Genomic DNA, 22795 nt, shown 5'->3' on the forward strand with positions numbered 1-22795 from the left:
CAGAGGCCAGGCGCAGTGGCTCATGCCTGGAATCCCAGCACTCTGGGAGCCTGAGGCGGGCAGATCACTTGAGGTCAGGAGTTTGAGACCAGCCTAGCCAACATGGTGGAACCCCATTTCTACTAAAAATACAAAAATTAGCTGGGTGTGGTGGCACGTGTGTGTAATCCCAGCTACTCAGGAGGCTGAGGCAGGAGAGTAGCTTGAACCTGGAAGGCAGAGGCTGCAGTGAGCCAAGACTGCACCATTGCACCCCAGCCTGGGTGACAGAGCAAGACTCCATCTCAAAAATAAATAAATAAATAATTTTTTAAAAAGACTGACAGAAAGGGTTTAGATAAATGTGCTAAAGAGTTACAACTGGCAAATGTATAAATTATATGTTAAACTATAACCTCATTTTAGTTCTATCATATTCATTCTCAATAATACCTGGGACATTTAAGGCATTCAATAATGAATTAAAGCTGTGCCTTATTTTGGTCTATATTAAAGGAGTGGTCTAAATTTTACAAGATGTATTCTGCATCAGAAAACCAAACTTCAGCAGTTTTACATGTTGGCATCCATTACCAAGGCATGAAGCAACACATTTGCTAATTATTCCTAATCACTACAGTGCTACAACATTTACTTAATAAATACTGATTCGGTACTTAAATGTACAGATAGTCTGATGGATGAGTAACCACAGTTACGTTGTTCAGGACAATGATATAAAGTTGAAAGGTGCATATTACTATGCTTTAAAGGCTGCCTTTACAGTAGCAGAAGCAAAGTGTGCTTAATGGACTGCTGTCCTCTGATGACCAAGCAAATGCAACAAATGAAATATGCATAAGGTTGTCCTTGGACAGTACTTGTTTGCTTTGCTCACAAAGGAGAAAAGGAAAGAAACAACTGAAAATATGTACATGGTGAAAATATGTGAGTCTGAGCAGAAATAACAAAGGCCAAAAGGATGAGGATAGATGGAATAAATCTAGAGAAGAATATGTGGATGATAGGAGAGAGATGTCTGAATAAGCAAAAAGGCTGTCACCATAGACCTCTGATCTTATAAATAAGACACTTCAAAAGCAGCAAAAACAGTTTTAAGAAGGTGACTAACAGATAAGGTATGTTGTGTTTTGCTATTTCCTGTTAGGTATTAGTAATGGATTCCCAACGACCTGAGCCAAAAATGAATCAAGTTAAATGAAAACTGACATCTGATATGAGCATATATTATGAGTCTATTCAAGCACAGTTTTGAAGTTAGCAAACACCTAAATCCTCACATCTCTGCAAGGTAGGTCAAAGAAGTATGATTCTCAGTTGTACAAGAGAAATGGCTGTAGAGAAGCTAAGTAACATGTCTAGTCATAGTTAAGACAACAGTCGAGGACGGTGCTTTGCTTTGATTGCCATGCCAGCATCATATTTCATCTGTGAAAGGTGGCTTGGTTGTGGAAAACTATAAAAACTGGATGCAAAAGTAAAATGCAACCTTGTTTGGTGATGTCCAGGTCCTCTGGAATAAGGAAAAACCACTTGTGTTTAAGAACAGGAGTCAAATCAATTTTTATGGAAACAGATTCTAATACAAAAACTTTTTCTGTTGGGTCTAGTAGGTCTGAACAAAAAATCTCCCTCTTTTCCTTTTATATTTTCCTCATCCTCTTCTTGCAGCGCTGGTTGAAAACAGGGGAGGACCCCATGAGGCTGTCAGTGGAGTGGGAACCATAGCTGCTATCTGAGTCATCAGGGCTCTGAGGAATCCCAGCTTCACTCATGCCTGACATGGGCTCCTCGAAGACATCGCTCCCCAGCACACCATGCCCAGAGACGTTGCCTTCTTCACTCTCTTGAGGCTCCATTTTCACATGGGCCAGATTCCAAAGAGGAGAAGCATTTACCTCTGCACCTAGAAATAGAGGAAAGGTGGACATATACCTTGTGGTAAGCCAAGTGTAGAACAAAGTAGAGTAAATATATCACTCAGGACCAACTAATATTCTTTGAGCTCAGTTTTCACTCCGATTCTGTACTTGTCAGGAGAATATGGTTGTTACTCTCTGCTTCAAAAAGTTAACCATCACAAAAAATTACCAGCTCTGATTATCTTCTTTTCCATTTCTTCTACCTTTCTTTCCTCTACCTCACCCACTCCCATTTTCCCTAAACCAGGGAAGTGAAACTAGGCAGGTGGAAAGATCCCATCTCACAGCCCAGAGACATGCACAACCACAGGCCTTGTTCAGCTCTTTAGTTTGCCTGTCCTTCCTTCTTTTATGGGGCCATCTTGTTTTCCTGCCTTTTGTTTGGGTCTCTGGTCATCTCTCACATTATGAAACAGTAACGGTCACTACATAATGCTAACAACAGTTCTCTACCTGGTGTCCTTTGAAGAGACATGGTCCCGAAGTCTGTAACAATTTCTCTTTGGCTCTCCCATCTCTCTATGTGTTCTAGCAATGCTGCTCTCTTATGGTTATTCTTCCATAGTGAAAGGCTGTCTGCCCAACACTTTTTAAAGTATGACCTAATTCCATTTAGACCACATTTGAGGATTTGCTATTTGAGTCATTTGTGCATTGATGAAATGACAATTTATATGTGTAAATAACTGAGTGCCCAGGCTAATTGGCAACCTAACTGACACATAACCAGTTAGTTGTCCTGGCTCCTAAGGTAATCACAGAGCCTGGAAAAAGAAGCCAGATACCTCTAACTGGGAAGCCTTTTTTTTTTTTTTTTTGAGATGGAGCCTTGCTCTGTCGCCCAGGCTGGAGTGCAGTGGCACAATCTCGGCTCATTGCAAGCTCAGCCTCCAGGGTTCACGCCATTCTCCTGCCTCAGCCTCCTGAGTAGCTGGGACTACAGGTGCCCACCATCATGCCTGGCAAATTTTTTGTATTTTTAGTAGAGACGGGGTTTCACTATGTTAGCCAGGATGGTCTCGATCTCCTGACCTCGTGATCCGCCTGCCTCGGCCTCCTAAAGTGCTGGGATTACAGGCGTGAGCGACCACACCTGGCCGGACGCCCTATTTCAGTGTCTTTCATCTTCCATTTGTTAGAGTACTTTAGCAGGGAAGCAAAACTCTGAGAACATCCTTGAGCAATTACCACTCCCCCATCTATCTGGCAGCTGTCTTATTCAATGAAGTACGAGCATCAGGAAGGACCAATACAGAATACTAAAAAAAAAATACTGAAGGAGGAAGGGGATAGCTTCCCAACCAGCTGGATCAGCTGAATCAGCCTTGGTAATCAACAGGACAACACATATTGCATCTACATCTTAACTAGGGATTATTTCAAAGAATGCCTGTAAAGCTGCTAATCCTCTCTTCACTAATTAGAAAGAGAAGAATGCTGGGATCTCTAGATAGGTGAAACTGTATTCATTTTAGGACTTTCCATTGTGTCCACTGCTGCTTTTGTTCTTCTACTTCTTGAGCTTGATTCCAAAAAGCGAAAAGTACTGAAATTGGCAGATCTCCCAGAATCAAAATGAGTAAGTTTATTTGTCTTACTTGAAGCCTGTGGTGAAGCTTCAACCTCCAGGTTAGATGGGAAGCGTTCACTTTGAGCCCCAAGCACTCCCATAGGCAGTGACTGGTCTCCAGAAGCAAGGTCAGCCTCCAGCTCCTCACTGACAGGAAAGGTGATGTCGCTCACAGGTTCCTCCTTGATCTTCACAGGTTTCATGTCCTCTGTGGCCTTCTCAGGATTGACAATCCTTTCATATTCTTCAGAGAGTTGCTTACTAATCTGTTGGCAAGCAAGAGTCAATTTTCCAAGGAAATGTTAAAAGCAAGTTGTATAGTCAGCTTGTGACATCCCATGGAGAAGCCAACAGAACACGAATAACAGAATTTTAAAACATTCACTGCCAATGGTAGGGATTTGTTTAAGGTGTTGAGTTTGCATTTATGAGTGATAGAGATATGTAAAGAAAATTGGTTTGGCAGATAATGTGTATGTCATTAATTAAAAGTAACATAAAGGTAGCCGGGCGTGGTGGCTCACACCTGTAATCCCAGCACTTTGGGAGGATGAGGCGGGTGGATCACCTGAGGTCGGGAGTTCAAGACCAGCCTGACCAATATGGATAAACCCCGTCTCTACTAAAAATACAAAACTAGCCGGGTATGGTGGCACATGCCTGTAATCCCAGCCACTTAAGAGGCTGAGGCAGGAGAATCGCTTGAACCCAGGAGGCGGAGGTTGCAGTGAGCCAAGATTGCGCCACTGTACTCCAGCCTGGGTGACAAGAGCGAAACTCCGTCTCAAAAAAAAAAAAAAAAAGTAACATAAAGGTAAAAAAAAAAGTGTTAAAACAGAACTGGGACAAAAGATTACATTTTTTTTTGGCTATAAAAATTAACAGGAGGCTGGGCACAGTCATTCACACCTGTCATCCCAGTACTTTGGGAGGCCAAGGCGGGAGGACCACTTGAGCCTAAAAGTCTGAGACCAGCTTGGGCAACATCTAGTGAGATCCTATCTCTACAAAAAAAAAAAAAGAGCTGGGCATGGTGGTTCACATCTGTGGTCTTAGCTACTTGGGAGGCTGAGGTGGAACGATCACTTGAGCCTAGCAGGTTAAGGCTGTAGTGAGCTGTGATTGTGCCACTGCACTCCAGCCCAGGCAACCCTGTCTAAAAAAAGGAAAAACAAATTGACATATGTATCCTAGGTGAATAATCAATGGTGTGGGAAATCTGGATCACTTAGCAAAGACTTTTCTTGGGCGTTAAATATTTTAGACCTGCAGAGACTGAAACAGTGAACAAATGACTTAAGAGCACAAGGGCTGAAGAGGTTAGCTGGTTCCAACCAAAATCACCCCTCACCAACCCATCCTTCAGGCAATATCATTTTACTTTTTTTCATGGCACTTAACATTATACAAAATTGTATTTTTGTAAGTATGTGCTTAGAGACAGCTAAGTCTTGCTATATTGCCCAGGCTGGCCTTAAACTTCTGGCCTCAAACAATCCTCCCACCTCAGCCTCCCAAGCAGCTATATTAGAGATATATATTACAATTCTAGTCAAACCATTATATTAGCTGCTTGGGAGGCTGAGGCGGGAGGATTGCCAGTAGGAGATCTATGTTTTCTTTTTTTTTTTTTCAGACAGGGTCTTGCTCTGTCACCCAGGTTGGAGTGCAATGGCACAATCATGGCTTGCAGCAGCCTTAACTTCCTGGTCTCAAGTGATCTCACCTCACACTCCCGAGTAGCTGAGACCACAGGCATGAGCCACCATGTCCAGCTAATTTTTATTTTTAAATTTTCTACAGAGATGGGGGTCTCACTATATTCTCCAGGCTGGTCTTGAACTCCTGGCCTCAAGCAATCCTCCCACCTCAGCTTCCCAAGTAGCTGGGATTACAGGCATGTGCCATCATGCCCAGCTCCTGAAATTGTTTTGATCATTTTTTGTTGACTTGTGTTTGTTTCCCTTCAAAAACAATGTACGCTCAGGTAACTTAGTAACTGCTGAATCCCACAATACTTGACTCTCAACAGGCACTCAATAAATACTTGATGAATAAAATCAGACTACCTGCATTCTCTCAGATTCCATATACTTGTGGATAGTTTCTTCCAGAGGAAGTATCTGTGAATGTGGCCATTCATTGACTAAAGGAGACCCATTTGGCCAAGACCATCGCTAGGGCCATCATAAAAGTATGTTAAGTTCACTCGGTTCCAAGACTCTGTGCTCTGCACTCTAGACCAAGTGTTGTGGGATCCTGCTGAACACTCCTAGATTGCACAGACATCTGTGCCCACTTTTCAACAGGGTCGCCTCACCTGTAGCATGTAACTGTGATAGTCCTTGATGCGGTGCTGCCAGAACTTCTGGAGGGAGAGCACACTGCCGATACCCACTTCATGGAATACCTGCTCCATCACATCTGGAAAAGGAGTCTGTCCCAGCCGGGCCTCCCGGTCCACAGCAAAACGCAACAACTTGGTAAACTTAAGGCAATACTCATGTGCCACATCAGTTAGGGTCTCCAGGACACTTTCATTAGCACAGTCAAAGCCTGCGTGGGCCAGGATTGTGGCCACTGCCTGGTAAAGGAGCTGCCGACAGGAGTGCCAGCTGAGTTCAGTCACAGGTTCCCCTTTCCCACTGAAAGTGGAGATATGATGGTGTTATTAATGTTCTTGCAAAGGGGTGACCTCAACTGTCTCCCCAGGAGTTTTACAATTCCAGTCAAGCCACTAGCCTAGCTTTCCAGGGAAATTCTATCCAAGTTACATAGCTCAGTTTCATCCTGCTGCTATCAGGACATGTCTTAGCAACCCATGGTCATATCTTTGAGCTCCTCCAAAGACATAGTTTGAATAGGCAATACATGTCTATAATACACAGTCCAAAAGGATATCTAGTGAAAAGAAAGTTTCCTTCTAGCAACTGTTAAATTTTGATCACTTTTAGGATTAAGTTTAACAGTATAGCCCAGACACTGCTCAGTGATGCTCTAATTATTTTACCACAACCTAGTTTTCATACATGCTGGGCAATATATTAATACAAACTTTTAGAAATTCGCAGTTCCAATAAAGAGATTCTTCACAGCTTGCCAGGAGTTTAAGATTCTTAGATTCTTATAAAATTACAAGGGACCATTTCAAAACAGGTAAGGCAACTCAATTTTATAAAAGCAATTTAAAATGTATATAGCTTATAAAGCATTTTCATCCTATCCTGTGTTGTGCAATGGGTAGGGTCTGCATTATTATTATTTCTATTTGCCAGGAGAGGAAACAGGTTCGGAAGGGCTGACTTGCCAAAATTTGTTTACACGTTATTAATAAGTGGTAAAGCTTCTGACTCCAGAAACCGTATCCTTCATAATACACCATTTTGCCCCAATCACCACTACAGAAATCTTAATATTTCTAAGAAAAAATTTAAGAAAGCTATTTGATCTAAAAATAACTTAAGAAGCTTTTAATAATTTACCCATCTCTTGAAATTTCCTATTGGCTTCTGCCTATCCCTGACAAAGGAATTTATTTTACCAATAAAAATAAAATAGAGCACAGAAAATCATATTTCCCTGGTTCATACTTGGCATGTGTCATCACGCACTGTACAAAAGTACCCGAGGGGTTATCCACCCACTAAACCCTGACCTGTTCAATAGCAACTATTGCAGTTTACATAATAGTTTTGAGAATAAGACAATTAATTGCCAAGTAACTTCATTTACTATCATCATCATTTCTATGGCCAGTGTCTCTGGGCCAAAAGCTAAAGGCCTCAGAGGTACCTAATAAACAGAGACAACTAAACCAATATCACTTTCCTAGAATAATATGTGGACCTCTTTCAAAGGAAAATAATTTTTTGGTGCCCTCATAGCTGATGTGAATTATTTTTGTTATACAGTTTCTTAAATATGTATAAAATAAAACCAGGTACAAACTTTTGATGGTTATGGCTCTTACTAACAATATACATTTGATACAAAACTAAAAATGAATAAATAACAGTATCAATTTAATATGATAGATAACATTATGTTGTTGAAATTAAATTGCCCTCAGTATGTGAATATAGTATTGATCACCACAGAGCAAGTTTTTTGAGTTGGGCATGTCTATGCTAGCATATATTTGCTGTGCATGTAATAACAGTTATGCCTCCCCTTTTCATTATTCCAGTGACTTCAGAACTTTTTATTACAGTGGACCTTGATATAATCTGGCCTTCACCTGGCCCAACTGCAATGCAACCCTTATGTATTTAGTCTATTTCTGTACTTTTCTCGTTAGTTTGGGAACCATTAAAATAGTATTATTGGTGGCCAGGCGCGGTGGCTCAAGCCTGTAATCCCAGCACTTTGGGAGGCCGAGACGGGCCGATCACGAGGTCAGGAGATCGAGACCATCCTGGCTAACACGGTGAAACCCCGTCTCTACTAAAAAATACAAAAAACTAGCCGAGCGAAGTGGCGGGTGCCTGCAGTCCCAGCTACTCGGGAGGCTGAGGCAGGAGAATGGTGTGAACCCGAGAGGAGGAGCTTGCAGTGAGCTGAAATCCGGCCACTATACTCTAGCCTGGGTGACAGAGCAAGACTTCGTCTCAAAAAAAAAAAAAAAAATAGTATTATTGGCAACAGGTAGATGTAATAAATAACATATAATATCACTTCTGTAGTATTCTTGCCAAACATATTTAATCTGAATCTAATCTTGAGGAGATAATCAGCAAATCCAGTAATTGTGACATTCTACAAGTGACCTGAACTCTCTTATAAGACTCTAAAGAGGCATAACAACCAGATACAAAGCATGAATCTTTGTTAGGTCCTGGACTCGGGGCGGGGGAAGATATTTACAAAAGATAATTGGAAGAATGTGAATATGAACTTATTAAGTAGTATTTAATGTTCATTTACTTTGGTGTGTTGATGGTATTATGATTATGCAGGAAAATTTCCTTATTCTTAGGATATGCATGCTGAAGAATTTAGGGGTGAAATATGGCGATGTCTGCAACTTCCTTTAAAATGTTTGGGGGAAAATGTGTGCATATACAAGTATGCATATATGTATGTGTATGTGTGTATATATGTGTATACACACACATATGTGAGAAACTAAATGTGGCAAAATGTTAAACATTGGTGAATCATGGTGAAGGGTATTTGGATGTTTGTTGACTACTACTTACACATTTCTGTAGGTTTGGCAAATTTCAAAATGAAAAGAAAAAAGGAATTGTTTGGCATGAAATATAACTTGCACACTGACATCTAGAAGCAGCTCTAGGTTATAAGGCAGTCCCCTTCAGAGGATGTGGGGCAGGGCTTCTCAAACTTAAATGCACATACAAATCTCCTGGAGAGCTTGTTAAAATGCAGATTCTGATTCAGCAGGACTGGATGAGGCCTGAGATTCTGCATTTCTAAAAACCTCCCAGGTGATGTTGATGCTGCAGATCTTGGATCAGATATTGAGTAGCAGGGATCAATAATATTTTTATATTATTCTTTTTTTTTTTTTTTTTTCCCGACAGGGTCTCAGTCACCCAGACTGGAGTGCAGTGGAGCGATCTGCAATCTCTGCCTCCCCTGGGTTCAAGTGATTCTCGTGCCTCAGTCACGACACCTGATTAATTTTTGTATTTTTAGTAGAGATGGGGTTTCCCCATGTTGGCCAGGCTGATTTTGAACTCCTGGCCTCAGGTGATCCACCCACCTTGGCTTCCTAAAGCGTTGGGATCACAGGCTTGAGCCACTGTGCTCAGCTTATATTATTATTTCTTAAACTATGTTATCAAAATGAAAACACACAATTTAAAGATTTTTGTATAGACTTGTGGATTCCTAAAAATACCAGAATAAGTCCATGAATCCCAATTTGAAGACACCGAGTTAAACCCATAATATATTTTTTATATTAAAGAGAAAGACTAGATCCTAAGAACTATGAGGCCATGGCCTTTTTTACATACCAGTGTATTACCCTGCTCCTAGTAAAGTGCTTGGCACATAGTAAGCACTCAAAAAAATTAAAAAATACAGACCCTGAATTCTGAAGACTGGCATTCAAAACTTAGACATCTCACTAATTACCTGAGAAACCTTGGCCAAGTCAATTACTCTTATCCTCATTTTCCTCGCGTGGAAATGGAAATGCTATTACAAGCTTAACAGGGTTGTTGGGAAGATGACTTGGGAAAAGTAAGATACAGCAAAGCCTTGCCTTACCGATAAAAGTCACTCTCTGGGTCACTGTGCCGGATCTGGAATGGTGCATTGGGATTTTTACAATCTAAAGGCAGGAGGTCATCAGGGAGAGGAGGTGACCCAGGGCACGAGGGAAGAGGTTCACTCTCTTCAGTTTTTACACCTTCTGTCTGCTGCTGATTCTGGGCCTGCGCTGTGGCAATAAGGTTGCGAAGTCGTCGGTTGTGCTGAATCAACTGAATCGTATGGATGGTGAGACTACATGGCTCTGAGGGGATGTCCAGCATAGTGGGGGGCTTCGGCTTGTTGGCTGAGGGTTGGTGCAGGGGTGGGTCATGGACTTCCACCAGACGGAACTCCCGTGGGAGCAAATCAAAGGAACTTCTGTTGGTCTGGCTTGATGATATTGGTATCTCTCCCCAGTATCTCAACATTTTGGAATAAGAAGAGAAGAGGTCTCAGGATAAATGTAGATGATAACCTAAAAGTAATGTGTTTAAATCCTGGCAACTTTAGATTATAGGCTTCTGTAGTGAAAAATACGAGGTCTAGCCAGTTATTTATGTAAACAGCAGGCTATTTGTGACCACTTAGAAAAATGTCAGTGTCAGCAAAACTGTAGGACCAAAGATGTTCTCCCTAAACAAGAGAAATGTAACTGTTAGATGCTGGTTATTGTCATACTATGACAATTCCTACTACACTGAACCACAGGGTAGAATTTGGGTCATTAGTAGACCAATAGCTACAACAGCATCTGGAGCTCTAGTATCCCTATTTCCATCTCACTAACTCATTACCAGAACTACCATCATGCTCAATCCTGAACAATAAGCAAGGCATGATAAAGTATCTTGATACATCTGTGCTGGATCAATAGGAGAAAAGCAAGTAGCATTAAAGATAGTAAGAAGTGGCTCTTATTATGTGTATCTTAGGCATGGTCCTGCTGGAAAAATTTATGAACCACTAATATAAATGGCATTATGCTTTCAATTTTGACATATAGAATGTGAGGAATGTGAGAGATTTCTGCTGCCTCCTAATTGGTATCCCTTCCTCCAATCTCTCTTTGTATGTAATCTATTCTCTACACTGCTGCTAGACTTACTCTTTTTAAAACTTAAATCTAATGGCTTCCCATTGCCTACTGGAAAAAGTCAGAATTCCTTGGCTTATGATTCAACAAAATTCACAATCTGGTTTCAACTCACCTTTGCAGATTCATTGTCCATATGTCTCTTCAAGTTCAACAAACATTTATCAAATGTCTGGCATTCTGTGCGGGTCAAAGACTGATAATGTGAGATCCTTGCCCTGAGGTGAGGAAGAGAAACAGAAGCAGAATATTTCAATATGAAAGTACGTGGTAAGTACTGTTCTAGAGGTATATGGACCTGGGGTAGTGGAAGCACAAAGGAGGAACTCCCTGGGTGAAATGACTACCTTTGTTCTAACAACGTTATACTACTCAGTTTCTTGAGAATGCTGTCCATTTCCACAGTTGACACTTCCAGCTGTGAACTCTGCCAGAAATGCTCTGCCAACCCTGCACATCCCTGGCAGACTCATATTCATTTTTAAGTACAGCATAAGTCCCCACCCTCCGTCACTTCCCCAGTGCATCTCCCTTTCTCTATTCTCACAGTGCTTTGCATGTCTACGTCACAGCATTTATCCTTGGATTTTAATTAGTACTTATCACAATAGATTTTTTCCTCCCATCTATTTCTTATGGCCATGGTCTTGTTACAGGGCCAGGCACAGAGAAATATCTATCTGGCATTTGTTGAATGTTTACTATATACCAGACTTCACCTTTTTTGTTTGTTTCTTTTTTGAGACAGGGTCTCACTCTGTAGCCCAGGCTGGAGTGCAGTGGTACAATCATAGTTCACTGCAGCCTCAACCTCCTGGGCCCAAGAAATTCTCCCATCTCAGCCTCTCGAGTAGCTGGGACTACAGCCGTGCGCCAGTATCTTTTTTTTTTTTTTTTTTTTTTTGGCGAGACAGGGTCTCACCATGTCGCCCAGCCTCCTCTGGAACTCCTGGGCTCAAGCAACCCTCCCGCCTCAGCCTCCCGAAATGTTGGGATTACAGGCATGAGCCACCGTTCCGGCTGACATTTATTGTTTAATTCAATTCTTCCAACAACCCTATGAAGCTAATAATCTTATCCCCATTTTTCAGAGTGAGGGCCGAGGCCTAGTGTCTTGCCCAATGTCACAAATGGCGAGGTCTAAAATCGAGTCTCCAGAGTCTGCACTCTTAACCACTAAACTATTCTGCCTTAATAATTAATTTCAGAAAAAAAAATAAATGAATGAATGAAATAAAAACAAAAAAGTCGCCCTCTTCCCTTACTTTACCGAAAGGAGCAGGAAGAACAGGCACTGAGCCCAAGGAATGCCCAAGTCCCTCCAGGGGTTTTCTCGGTCACGGTCCGCCGGCGCAGGCGCCAATCAGAGGGTCCTGAGGTCACCTGCTGTCCAGAGCAGCCGGAAAAAGGGAAGGTCTGGACCTGAACCGAGACAAGGAGGTACCACACTACTCACTGCTGCCTCACAGAGCGGGCTGGGCGGCTGTCTGGACCCCGAGAGGCCTGAGGCAAGGGTCGCGTCAAGCCCCAAAAGCTGGTTTGTTGATTAGTGAGCTAAGGCCGCCGGAAGCGCTTCTTCTCAATCAAGCTATGCAACAGGAAGTCATTACGAGCTCGTTGTAACCTCTAAAGATGTCCCCCGTTCTGCACAGCATCCCGATAACCGTTTTTTCTCGTATTATGACCTTCTCGTGTTAGCACCAATTTGCAACTCTCCAGGCCGTGAAGGAGCAACTTCACCACCGCCGCCTGCAGACGCCACTGGGAGCTTGGGAGAGTGGGACGTGTACAGGAACGTAAAGACCGAAGGGTGAGGTTTCCAAGGAGCGGATTTCGAGGTTGCACTGATTGAGGATGGCTGACATTCTCTCTCAGTCAGAGCCGCTGGCATCGCAAGAGCTCAGTGGGGACTTCAAGAAGCCAGCTCTGCCGGTGCCCGCAGCGGCGCGGAGTAAGGCCCCGGCCACCAGTTCCTCAAACCCTGAGGAGGTGCAGAAGGAAGGGCCCACTGCGTTGCAGGACCCCAGTACTGGGGAGCCCGACGTCCCTCCTCCTCAGCCGGACTGCGGGGATTTTAGGAGTCTACAGGAGGAGAAGTCGCGCCCCCCGACAGCGGTTTCTTCCTCTGGCGGTCCAGCCCGGGCTCCCCCCTACCAAGAGCCTCCATGGGGTGGCCCTGCCACAGCCCCCTACAGCTTAGAGACCCTGAAGGGCGGCGCTATCCTTGGCACCCGTAGCTTAAAAGGGATGAGTTACTGCCTTTTCGGGAGGCTGTCTGGCTGCGACGTGTGCCTGGAGCACCCTTCGGTGTCTCGGTACCACGCAGTGCTGCAGCACAGGGCGTCCGGCCCTGACGGAGAATGCGACAGCAACGGGCCGGGCTTCTACCTCTACGATCTGGGAAGCACTCATGGCACTTTTCTCAACAAAACTCGCATCCCACCTCGCACCTACTGTCGAGTCCACGTTGGACATGTTGTTCGCTTCGGAGGCAGCACCCGGCTCTTTGTCCTGCAGGTAGGTAGAAAAACCTAGAATTGAAATCTCGGGCTCATTGGGCTGCGTTCTTGTGCTTCTTAAGCTTTTGATGAAGAAGAAGAATCTCCCATTCAGCGATTACAAAAGTGAAGGAATCAAGTCTGGCCTATCATCTCCAGAGTGCTGTACACATTGCCGTATTTCTGAAAGTCATGTTCACAATCCCGAACTCTAAAATAGTTTTTGTTTGTTTGTTTGTTTGTTTGATTTTTGGCCAGGTGCAGTGGCACGCGCCTGTAATCCCAACACTTTGGGAGGCCCAGGCGGGAGGATCGCTTTAGCCCAGGAGTTTGAGAGGAGGCTGGGCAACATGGCAAGACCCTGTCTCTAAAAAAAAAAAAAAAAATTAGCCAGGCATCATGGTCCCAGCTACTCGGGAGACTGAGATGGGAGGATCACCTGAGCCAGGAGGTCAAGGCTGCAGTGAGGCGTATTCCAGCCACTGCACTCCAGTGCAGCCTAGGCGACAGAGCAAGACCCTGTCTCTAAATAAATAAATAACCTTTTTTTCTTGGTTCATCAGGGACCAGAGGAAGACCAAGAGGCAGAATCCGAGTTAACGGTAACACAGTTGAAGGAATTGCGCAAGCAGCAACAAATATTGTTGGAGAAGAAGATGCTGGGAGAAGACTCAGACGAAGAAGAGGAAATGGATACCTCTGAAAGGAAGATAAATGCTGGTAGCCAAGATGATGAGATGGGTTGCACCTGGGGAATGGGTAAGAAATTAAAATTGCTGCCAGAGGTTAATATTTTACGTTCATTACTAGTGGTACCCTTAAATGTTTTTCTAAATCATACAGCTTTTCATGGGTCACATGAGGTAACCAAAACCCGGAGTGATTCATTAACTTTTCTGATGTAAAGAAATTGACTTATAGGCACTTTGGATTTTTTAAAAAATTGTTTTTAATGCACTCTATTGATCAAAACTTGTCCTAGGCATAAAATTATTAATTTTACAATTCTAAAATTTTATATTTATTAAGTACTGACCTTGTGCTGTGTGATTATCATTGGAGGGGGTGGAACTCTATTCAATCAAATAAATGGGATGTTATTCAATATAGGATATTCTCTTGAATTTTTTGTACTTTGTGAAAATATCCTGAAATGTGGAATATCTAATCAGAGAAAGCTGGTCCCTTAGCCAAAATAATAAACTTTCTTTAACACCAGATATTTTAGAAAATGGATATTCAGGAGATGGGAGTATAAAAAGGTAGAAGATGGCCTTAATATATAGTTGGGAAGACAGGAGAAGTTACGAAATTACTTGTGCTAAGTGCCAAACAAAAGCTAGAACCATAAGTAAGCTACAGTGAAAGTTTGGAGAAGAGAGAACAGTCACTGGGGACTTAGACCTGTGTTGTCTAATACGGTAGCCACTAGCCACATGTGGTTACTGAGCACTGGCAGTGTGGCTAGTCCCAGTTGACGTGTGCTGTAAATGCAAAATACACACTGAATTTCAAAGACTTAGTCTGAAAAAAAGAATATAAAATATCTCTTTCATGATATTTTTATATTGATGACATGCTGAAATGACTTTTTTTTTTTTTTTTTTTTTTTTTGAGACAGAATCTTGCTCTGTCACCCAGGCTGGAGTGCAATGGCCAGATCTCGCCTCACTGCAAGCTCCGCCTCCCGGGTTCACGCCATTCTCCTGCCTCAGCCTCCCGAGTAGCTGGGACTACAGGCACCCGCCACCTCGCCCGGCTAGTTTTTTGTATTTTTTTAGTAGAGACGGGGTTTCACCGTGTTAGCCAGGATGGTCTCGATCTCCTGACCTCGTGATCCACCCGTCTCGGCCTCCCAAAGTGCTGGGATTACAGGCTTGAGCCACCACGCCCGGCCTAAGATTATACATACAGCTTTCATTATCTTTCCGTTGGACAGCATTGACTTAGATCTTTGGGAAACTTTATTTTTTTTATTTTAGTAAAGACGGGGTTTCACCATATTGGCCAGGCTGGTCTTGAACTCCTGACCTTGTGATCCATCCTCCTCTCCCCGGCTTGGCCTTCCAAAGTGTTGAGATTACAGGCATGAACCACTGCACCCAGCAGGGAAACTTTATAAGCATAAGGATTTTTGAGCTGGAACTTGAAGGAAAGGAAAAGCCTTATGAAGCTGAGTATTGGGATTGGTATTCAGGGTAGGGATTGATGATTTTAAGGAAGTTGTGAGTAGACCAGTCTATTTGGCAGATATAAGAAGTATTAGGAAATTATATTGGAAACGAAAGTTAGATATGAGTGTGAGAGAACAAGAATGCCAGACTGAGGAGCTCAAATTTTTTTCCACAATGTGGTAGGTAATTTTACTTTTAAAATATAATAATGGAGAAAAAAAATTAAGGTGCCATGAAAACAAGTTTTGATTTGTTACACAATTTAGAAAACCTGAATATGCTCATACTGGTGGGTTGCGTTTGTTCCACCCGTTGTCCCTGCAAGTATATGTTATTTTTCATCACAGATAAACTACATCTTTTTTTTTTTTTTTTTTTTTTTTGGAGACAGAGTCTCACTCTGTCGCCTGGGCTGCGGCTGGAGTGCAGTAGTGCGATCTTGGTTCACTACAACCTCTTCCTCCCAGGTTCAAGCAGTTCTCCTGCCTCAGCCTCCCGAGTAGGTGGGATTACAGGCACCCACCACTATGCCCAGCTAATTTTTTGTATTTTTTTTTGAGACAGAGTCTCGCTGTGTTGCCCGGGCTGGAGTGCAGTGGTGCCATCTCGGCTTACTGCAAACTCTGCCTCCTGGGCTCACGCCATTCTCCTGCTTCAGCCTCCGGAGTAACTGGGACTATAGGCACCCACCACCATGCCTAGAGAATTTTTGTATTTTTGGTGGAGATGGGGTTTCACCGTGTTAGCCAGGATGGTCTCGATCTCCTGACCTCATGATCCGCCCACCTTGGCCTCCCAAAGTGCTGGGATTACAGGCATGAGCCACCACACCCGGCCTAATTTTTTGTATTTTTAGTAGAGATGGGGTTTCACCATGTTGGCCAAGCTGGTCTCGAACTCCTGACCTTGTGATCCACCTGCCTCGGCCTCCCAAGTTGCTGGGATTACAGGTGTGAGCCACCGTGCCCAGCCTAAACTATGTCTTTATGCAGCCTGAAAGAATAGTGGGTATCATTCAAATAGTCTCTTCTCATGTCTGATTGTCTTTTCTTTCTTTCCCATATCCTGTAGGAGAAGATGCAGTAGAGGATGATGCTGAAGAGAACCCTATTGTCTTAGAGTTTCAGCAGGAAAGGGAGGCCTTTTACATAAAGGATCCCAAAAAGGCCCTCCAAGGCTTTTTTGACCGAGAAGGTATGTAAACAGATTCTGACCCTACCACTAAAATGTATCCAGAGCAGTATGGTTTTCTAGAGCTTCAGGTTGAGCTTTATACTAAGATATGCTGTAATTTTATTGCTGTCCTTCTTGTTCACTTTTTACTCTTGTGGTCAGTTGCTTTAGGTTTATTTTGAAAATTATTCCTCATTAGTATAGCAGAGGGAAAAAAATCATAAAAATCTTGTTAGTCTTTCTTCTTATCTTAAAAAAAAGAAGTACTTTTTCCTGACTCATCTCATTCTTCTCAAAAGATCCTGGACTTTAGTGGTGGGGAAATTGAGCCAACTTCCTGTAATTTTTTAATTCCAAATTCACCTGATCTTTTGTAATTCTTAACATGGGTTTTGACTTTATATTATATGATTTAAAATTTTTTTCCATAGAGGATTGTTTTGGTAGAAATACTTTGAGAGAATATCTATGTATATGTATGTATATGTGTATATATTTTATATGTATATATAAATAATATATGAAACAGCTGTACACTTAATATCTGTGCTTCTAAAAACCAGGCAACTGTGTTAAAATAACCACTTAAGTCTACAACTTACAAAAGTGAAAGGTACTATACAGTGAACAAAGCTATGTATGGAGAATTGATTACTTTGAGTTTGCTTTTTTCTCTGCCTCAGACTTACTCTAATTTTATTATCAGACGATAATCCCTAGGAATGAGAAGTGAAATGCATTGAAATTTACTGAGTGTAATATGGGAACTTGTTCTTTTTTTGACAGGGTCTCACTCTGTCGCCCAGGCTGGAGTGCAGTGGTGCAATCTTGGCTCACTGCAATCTTAACCTCCTGGGTTTAAGCTATCCTCCGGCCTTAGCACCCATAGTAACTGAGACAAAAGGCATGTACCATTATGCCTGGCTAATTTTTGTATTTTTTTGTAGAAATGGGGTTTGCCATGTTGCACAGACTGGTCTCGCTCTCCTAAACTCAAGCTGTCATCCTGCCTCAGCCTCCCAAAGTGTTAGAATAGGAACTTGTTCTTATTTAACATTTGTTCTCATTTCTCATTGTATCAACTAGTAATTTTTGGATTCTATTAAAATTGTTTTGTCTGTCTTTCTCCCACAGGAGAAGAATTAGAATATGAATTTGATGAACAGGGACATAGCACTTGGCTCTGCAGGGTGAGGTATGTTTTTTTCTTATTAATGTTCATTTCTGGAAAATGGCCAATTTCAGGTTTAATGTATGGTTACAGATAACAACCCCAAAAGTAGCTTTCATCTAATTTTAAGCTATTTCTAAATTTGAACCTTCACAGTTTAGTAACCCTTATATTATTGGAGAGTGGGGTGGAATGGGTAAGAAATAGAAACAAAAGATTTTAAATCTAACATTGGCAAGATAGAACAAGATGGATTCAAAGACTAAAAGGCCATCTAAAAAAAATGACTATTATCATAGCATAGTAGTTGTTTTCATGAGAATTGGAGCTTAATGCTGTGCTGTAATTCCCACCAAACCAATGAAGATTACCTGTGGATGATTCAACTGGAAAACAACTGGTGGCTGAGGCCATTCACTCAGGAAAGAAAAAAGAAGCAATGATCCAGTGCTCATTGGAAGCTTGTCGGATTCTTGACACTTTGGGATTGCTTCGGCAGGAAGCAGGTCAGTATATAGGAGCCCTTTTTGTCTAGGAAAAAAAAAGGAAAATTCAACACGAATGGTAATAAAACTTCTTTATGGGGGAATATATAAATTGTACAGAATTTTTTGAAGTGAAAAGAAAAAAATTCTCAATACCCTAAGGTGGCCACTGTTTATGTTCTTCCAGACATTTTCTATGCATATATAGATGTGTGCTGAGAACTAGATCCCTTAACAAAAAACACTCATACATAAATGTAGTCATATTAATTACAATCTTTTGTGACTCACTTTTTTAACATAAGAATATATCATGGATATTATTATCATTATTATTATTATTATTTTTGAGATGAAGTCTCACTCTGTCACCCAGGCTGGAGTGCAGTGGCATGATCTCGGCTCACTGCAACCTCCACCTCCCAGGTTCAAGCCATCCTCCCACCTCAGCCTCACTAGCAGCTGGGACTATAGGCACACACCACCATGCACAACTAATTTTTGTATTTATTTATTTATTTATTTTGAGACGGAGCTTTGCTCTTGTTGCCCAGGCTGGAGTGCAATGGCGTGATCTTGCCTCACTGCAACCTCTGCCTCCTGGGTTCAAGCAATTCTCCTGCCTCATCCTCCCGAGTAGCTGGAATTACAGGCATGCACCACCATGCCTGGCTAATTTTGTATTTTTAGTAGAAACTGGGTTTCTCCATGTTGGTCAGGCTGGTCTCGAGCTCCCAACCTCAGGTGATCCACCTGCCTCGGCCTCCCAAAGTGCTGGGATTATAGGCATGAGCCACTGCACCTGGCCAATTTTTGTATTTTTAATAGAGATGAAGTTTCACCATGTTGGTCAGGCTGGTCTCGAACTCCTGACCTCAGGTGATCTGCCCGCCTTGGCCTCCCAAAGTGCTGGGATTACAGGCAGGAGCCACTGTGCCTGGCCGTATCACGAATATTACATCAATACATTAGTATGTATCAATACGTTAATTATGTATTTTGCTTGTTTTTTTTTTTTTTTTTAAAGTCTGAGTAGAACATCATTTATTAGTAAGGCTTATATTATGTTTTTATTATTGCAAAGTAATTTGTCTGGTTCAAAACTACCAAAAAGCTTATAATAAAATATACTTGTTCCTTGCCCTACCCCTCCTCAGCCTTCTTCCCTAAAGGCTTTCAGTTCTTTCAGTTATTTATTCTGGCATTTAAAAACACCTGTATTTCTTGGTCGGGCACAGTGGCTCACGCCTGTAATCCCATCACTTTGGGAGGCCAAGGCAGGCAGATCACGAGGTCAGGAGATTGAGACCATCCTGGCTAACACGGTGAAACCCCGTCTCTACTAAAAACAGAAAAAAAAAAAAAATTAGCCGGGCGTGGTGGCAGGTGCCTGTAGTCCCAGCTACTTGGGAGACTGAGGCAGGAGAATGGTGTGAACCCGGGAGATGGAGGTTGCAGTGAGCCAAGATCACAGCACTGCACTCCAGCCTGGGCGACAGAGCAAGACTCCATCTCTAAATAAATAAATAAAATTAAAAAAAATAAAAACAACTGTCTTTTGGCCGGGCGCGGTGGCTCAAGCCTGTAATCCCAGCACTTTGGGAGGCCGAGACGGGCGGATCACGAGGTCAGGAGATCGAGACCATCCTGGCTAACACGGTGAAACCCCATCTCTACTAAAAAATACAAAAAACTAGCCGGGCGAAGTGGCGGGCGCCTGTAGTCCCAGCTACTCGGGAGGCTGAGGCAGGAGAATGGCTAAATCCGGGAGGTGGAGCTTGCAGTGAGCTGAGATCCGGCCACTGCACTCCAGCCTGGGTGACAGAGCGAGACTCCGTCTCAAAAAAAAAAAAAAAAAAAAAAAACAACTGTCTTTTTTTTTTTGAGGTGGAGTCTCGCTCTGTCGCCCAGACTAGAGTGCAGGTGGCATGATCTCGACTCACTACAACCTCTGCTTCCTGGGTTCAAGCGATTCTTCTGCTTCAGCCTCCCGAGTAGCTGGGACTATAGGCGCATGCCACCACACCCAGCTAATTTTTGTATTTTTAGTAGAGACAGGGTTTCACCATATTGGCCAGGCTGGTCTCGAACTCCTGACCTCGTGATCCGCCTGCCTCGGCCTCCCAAAGTGCTGGGATTACAGGTGTGAGCCACCGCACCCAGCCTAAAAACACCTGTATTTCTAAGAACAAGAGTATGCTGTTACAATTTGAGTCATTTATTTTAGACATTATATGTCGACTCTGCTAAATTAGTATTTAGTATTTACATGATTATGCTTATGCCAATATTAGTCATAACTGAGCAGTTTTATTTCTTTTTGTTTTTCCTAAGAGTAATAATTGTGTTTACTTTTCATATGTTTGGGGCTTTTTTGTATTTCTTGCTCATTCCTCCCACACCTTTCAGGAGCCTCACCATATCAAACAACTTAATGATTAAGTAATTTATCAGTTCTGATTTTTTTTTTTGGAGACACTTTTTCTGAAGAGCACTATTTTTCTTTCAGGGCTTATTGCTCTGCAGATCTGCTATAGAACTGTCACCTGGGACTTAACTTTCCTATCGTCCTTGAGATTCCCTTGTCTTTTCTCCAGGGTTGACTTTTCTGTTTCTTGATTCTCATATTCTCATATTTCTTGGTTTATTTCCTTGCACAGTAGTACATCCTTCTGTACTTTTAGCAGATAAAAAGCTGGTACAACACTAGAGGGCATGGGTAATGATAGTCTTCAATGAATTTCATATCTTTCCTTTTCTTGGTCTATTCTCTTGTTTTGGTAGACATCCTCTAGTAGATTTCAGAGAAAGCATGTATAGGAAATATACTTTATTAACCCTTCTCTTCTGAAAATATAATTATTGTAGCTTCACTCCTGATTAATAGTTTGGCTGGGAATACAATTCTAAGTTGGAAAAAGTTTTCCTTATTTTACATTCAGTGTTGCTTTTGAGAAATCCTAAACTACAGTGAAGAATTACATGACACCTAAGACATGACACAAAATCCTAATTACATGACACAAAATCCTAATCAGATTTTGATCCCGTTGTATGTCATCTTCTTTTCCCCTTGCCAGAGTTTGTAAGAGTTTCCCTTTGTTCTAAAGGTTCTAAAACTTAACTATGAAGTACTTTTCTGTGGGTCTATTTTTGTTCATTTTTCTTGTGGGATCCTTTTGATCTGGAAATCTTGGCTGTTCAGGAAGTTTTCTGCAATTATGCCATTAATTGTTTCATCCATCTGTTTTCTATGGAATTTTATTATTCAGACTTTGGACCTCTTGGACAGACCATTTAAGTTTTTTTTCTTCTTTTTTTCATTTGTATGTCTTTTCATTCTTTCTGAGAGATTTCTGCACCTTTATCTTTCTGCCTTCTCTATTTTGCCATCAAAGTTTTTTTTTTTTTTTTTTTTTGAGATGGAGTCTTGCTCTGTAGCCCGGGCTGGACTGCAGTGGCCGGATCTCAGCTCACTGCAAGCTCCGCCTCCCGGGTTTACGCCATTCTCCTGCCTCAGCCTCCCAAGTAGCTGGGACCACAGGCGCCCGCCACCTCGCCCGGCTAGTTTTTTGTATTTTTAGTAGAGACGGGGTTTCACCGTGTTCGCCAGGATGGTCTCAATATCCTGACCTCGTGATCCGCCCGTCTCGGCCTCCCAAAGTGCTGGGATTACAGGCTTGAGCCACCGCGCCCGGCCTGCCATCAAAGTTTTAATTTCTTTCTCTTTTTTTTAAGGTTTTAAAATCAGGCAGTCTTTCATGCCAGAGAAGGCTCAAAGACTCCAAGGTTTTAATTTCTAAAAGTTCATTTTTGGTTTTTGAATTGTCCTTTTTAAAACATAATATCCTGTTGTTTTGTGGGTTGTAAATGTCTCCTTTCTGTTTTCTCCATGTTATTTTTCTTTTTATGTGGTCTCTGTTTTGCATGTTAAAGACTTTTCTTAGGTGTCATGTAATTCTTCATTGTAGTTTTTTTATTTGGGTATGTAAAAGGTGATTGACAGTTTGGAATATATAAGTGGGGTTTGTTGACTTTGAGCAGTACTGTTGAATGATGTGGGTCAGCCTTTTGTTGGGGAAACCTTGATGTAAGTATCCTTTCAGTTTTCCTCCTCTGTGAGCAAGATTCCCCCAGAAAGTGCTCTTCCAATCTCCTGCCTGAAAGGAAAAGACTGGCTGCCAGCATTCCTAGAGCTACGTGGTAGAAGGTGGCTGAGTAGCTTCTCATTTAGCAGTTTTCAGGACAGTACTATTTTTAGATTATAATGCCCATGCCTTCAACTTTACTAGTCAACTCATAATCCAAAGGCTTTCTGTTTTACCCTTTCCAGAGATTAACCTCTGGATTTCTACTGCAGATGGAAAGGAGATGAGTAGGCAGGGAGGAAGATCTATTTCTCAATCAGTTTTTACTTAGTCCTCCATGACCCTACTATCCATCCCCAGTTACAGATCAATTTGAGGATTCTGCAGTATAATCACTTT

General features: G+C 42.2%; 2 protein-coding genes across 10 annotated transcripts in view; one reads left to right on the plus strand and one right to left on the minus strand.

Annotated features, from left to right (window-relative positions):
* Positions 1 to 1205: 1205 nt before the first annotated feature.
* Positions 1206 to 12532, minus strand: SUPT7L (SPT7 like, STAGA complex subunit gamma). Of its 8 annotated transcripts, none has more exons than XM_007971097.3 (6): positions 12264 to 12532; positions 10923 to 11025; positions 9730 to 10134; positions 5813 to 6137; positions 3521 to 3758; positions 1206 to 1906 (listed from the first exon to the last, which is right to left on the minus strand). In XM_007971097.3, the coding sequence occupies exons 2-6, from the start codon at positions 10934 to 10936 to the stop codon at positions 1644 to 1646; spliced, it is 1245 nt and encodes a 414-aa protein (XP_007969288.1). In that variant the 5' UTR covers positions 10937 to 11025; positions 12264 to 12532; the 3' UTR covers positions 1206 to 1643. The 8 variants fall into 8 exon arrangements, with proteins under 8 accessions (XP_007969288.1, XP_007969290.1, XP_007969286.1 ...); XM_007971099.3 differs by having other exon boundaries at positions 9730 to 10347; positions 12264 to 12378; XM_007971095.3 differs by having other exon boundaries at positions 12078 to 12363.
* A 59-nt stretch (positions 12533 to 12591) lies between these two features.
* The window catches only part of SLC4A1AP (solute carrier family 4 member 1 adaptor protein), a 31964-nt gene continuing 21760 nt past the window's right edge, over positions 12592 to 22795 (plus strand). Inside the window, exons 1-5 of one of the 2 annotated variants that reach the window (XM_007971104.3) lie at positions 12592 to 13324; positions 13869 to 14064; positions 16551 to 16673; positions 17787 to 17847; positions 18190 to 18329. In XM_007971104.3, coding sequence (XP_007969295.3) covers positions 12662 to 13324; positions 13869 to 14064; positions 16551 to 16673; positions 17787 to 17847; positions 18190 to 18329 — 1183 coding nt within the window. In that variant the 5' untranslated portion in view covers positions 12592 to 12661. The remainder of the gene's footprint in view (positions 13325 to 13868; positions 14065 to 16550; positions 16674 to 17786; positions 17848 to 18189; positions 18330 to 22795) is intronic. The other variant, XM_007971103.3, reaches the window with a different exon arrangement.

This window comes from Chlorocebus sabaeus, chromosome 14 (assembly GCF_047675955.1).
Source record: "Chlorocebus sabaeus isolate Y175 chromosome 14, mChlSab1.0.hap1, whole genome shotgun sequence".
NCBI lineage: Eukaryota > Metazoa > Chordata > Mammalia > Primates > Cercopithecidae > Chlorocebus > Chlorocebus sabaeus.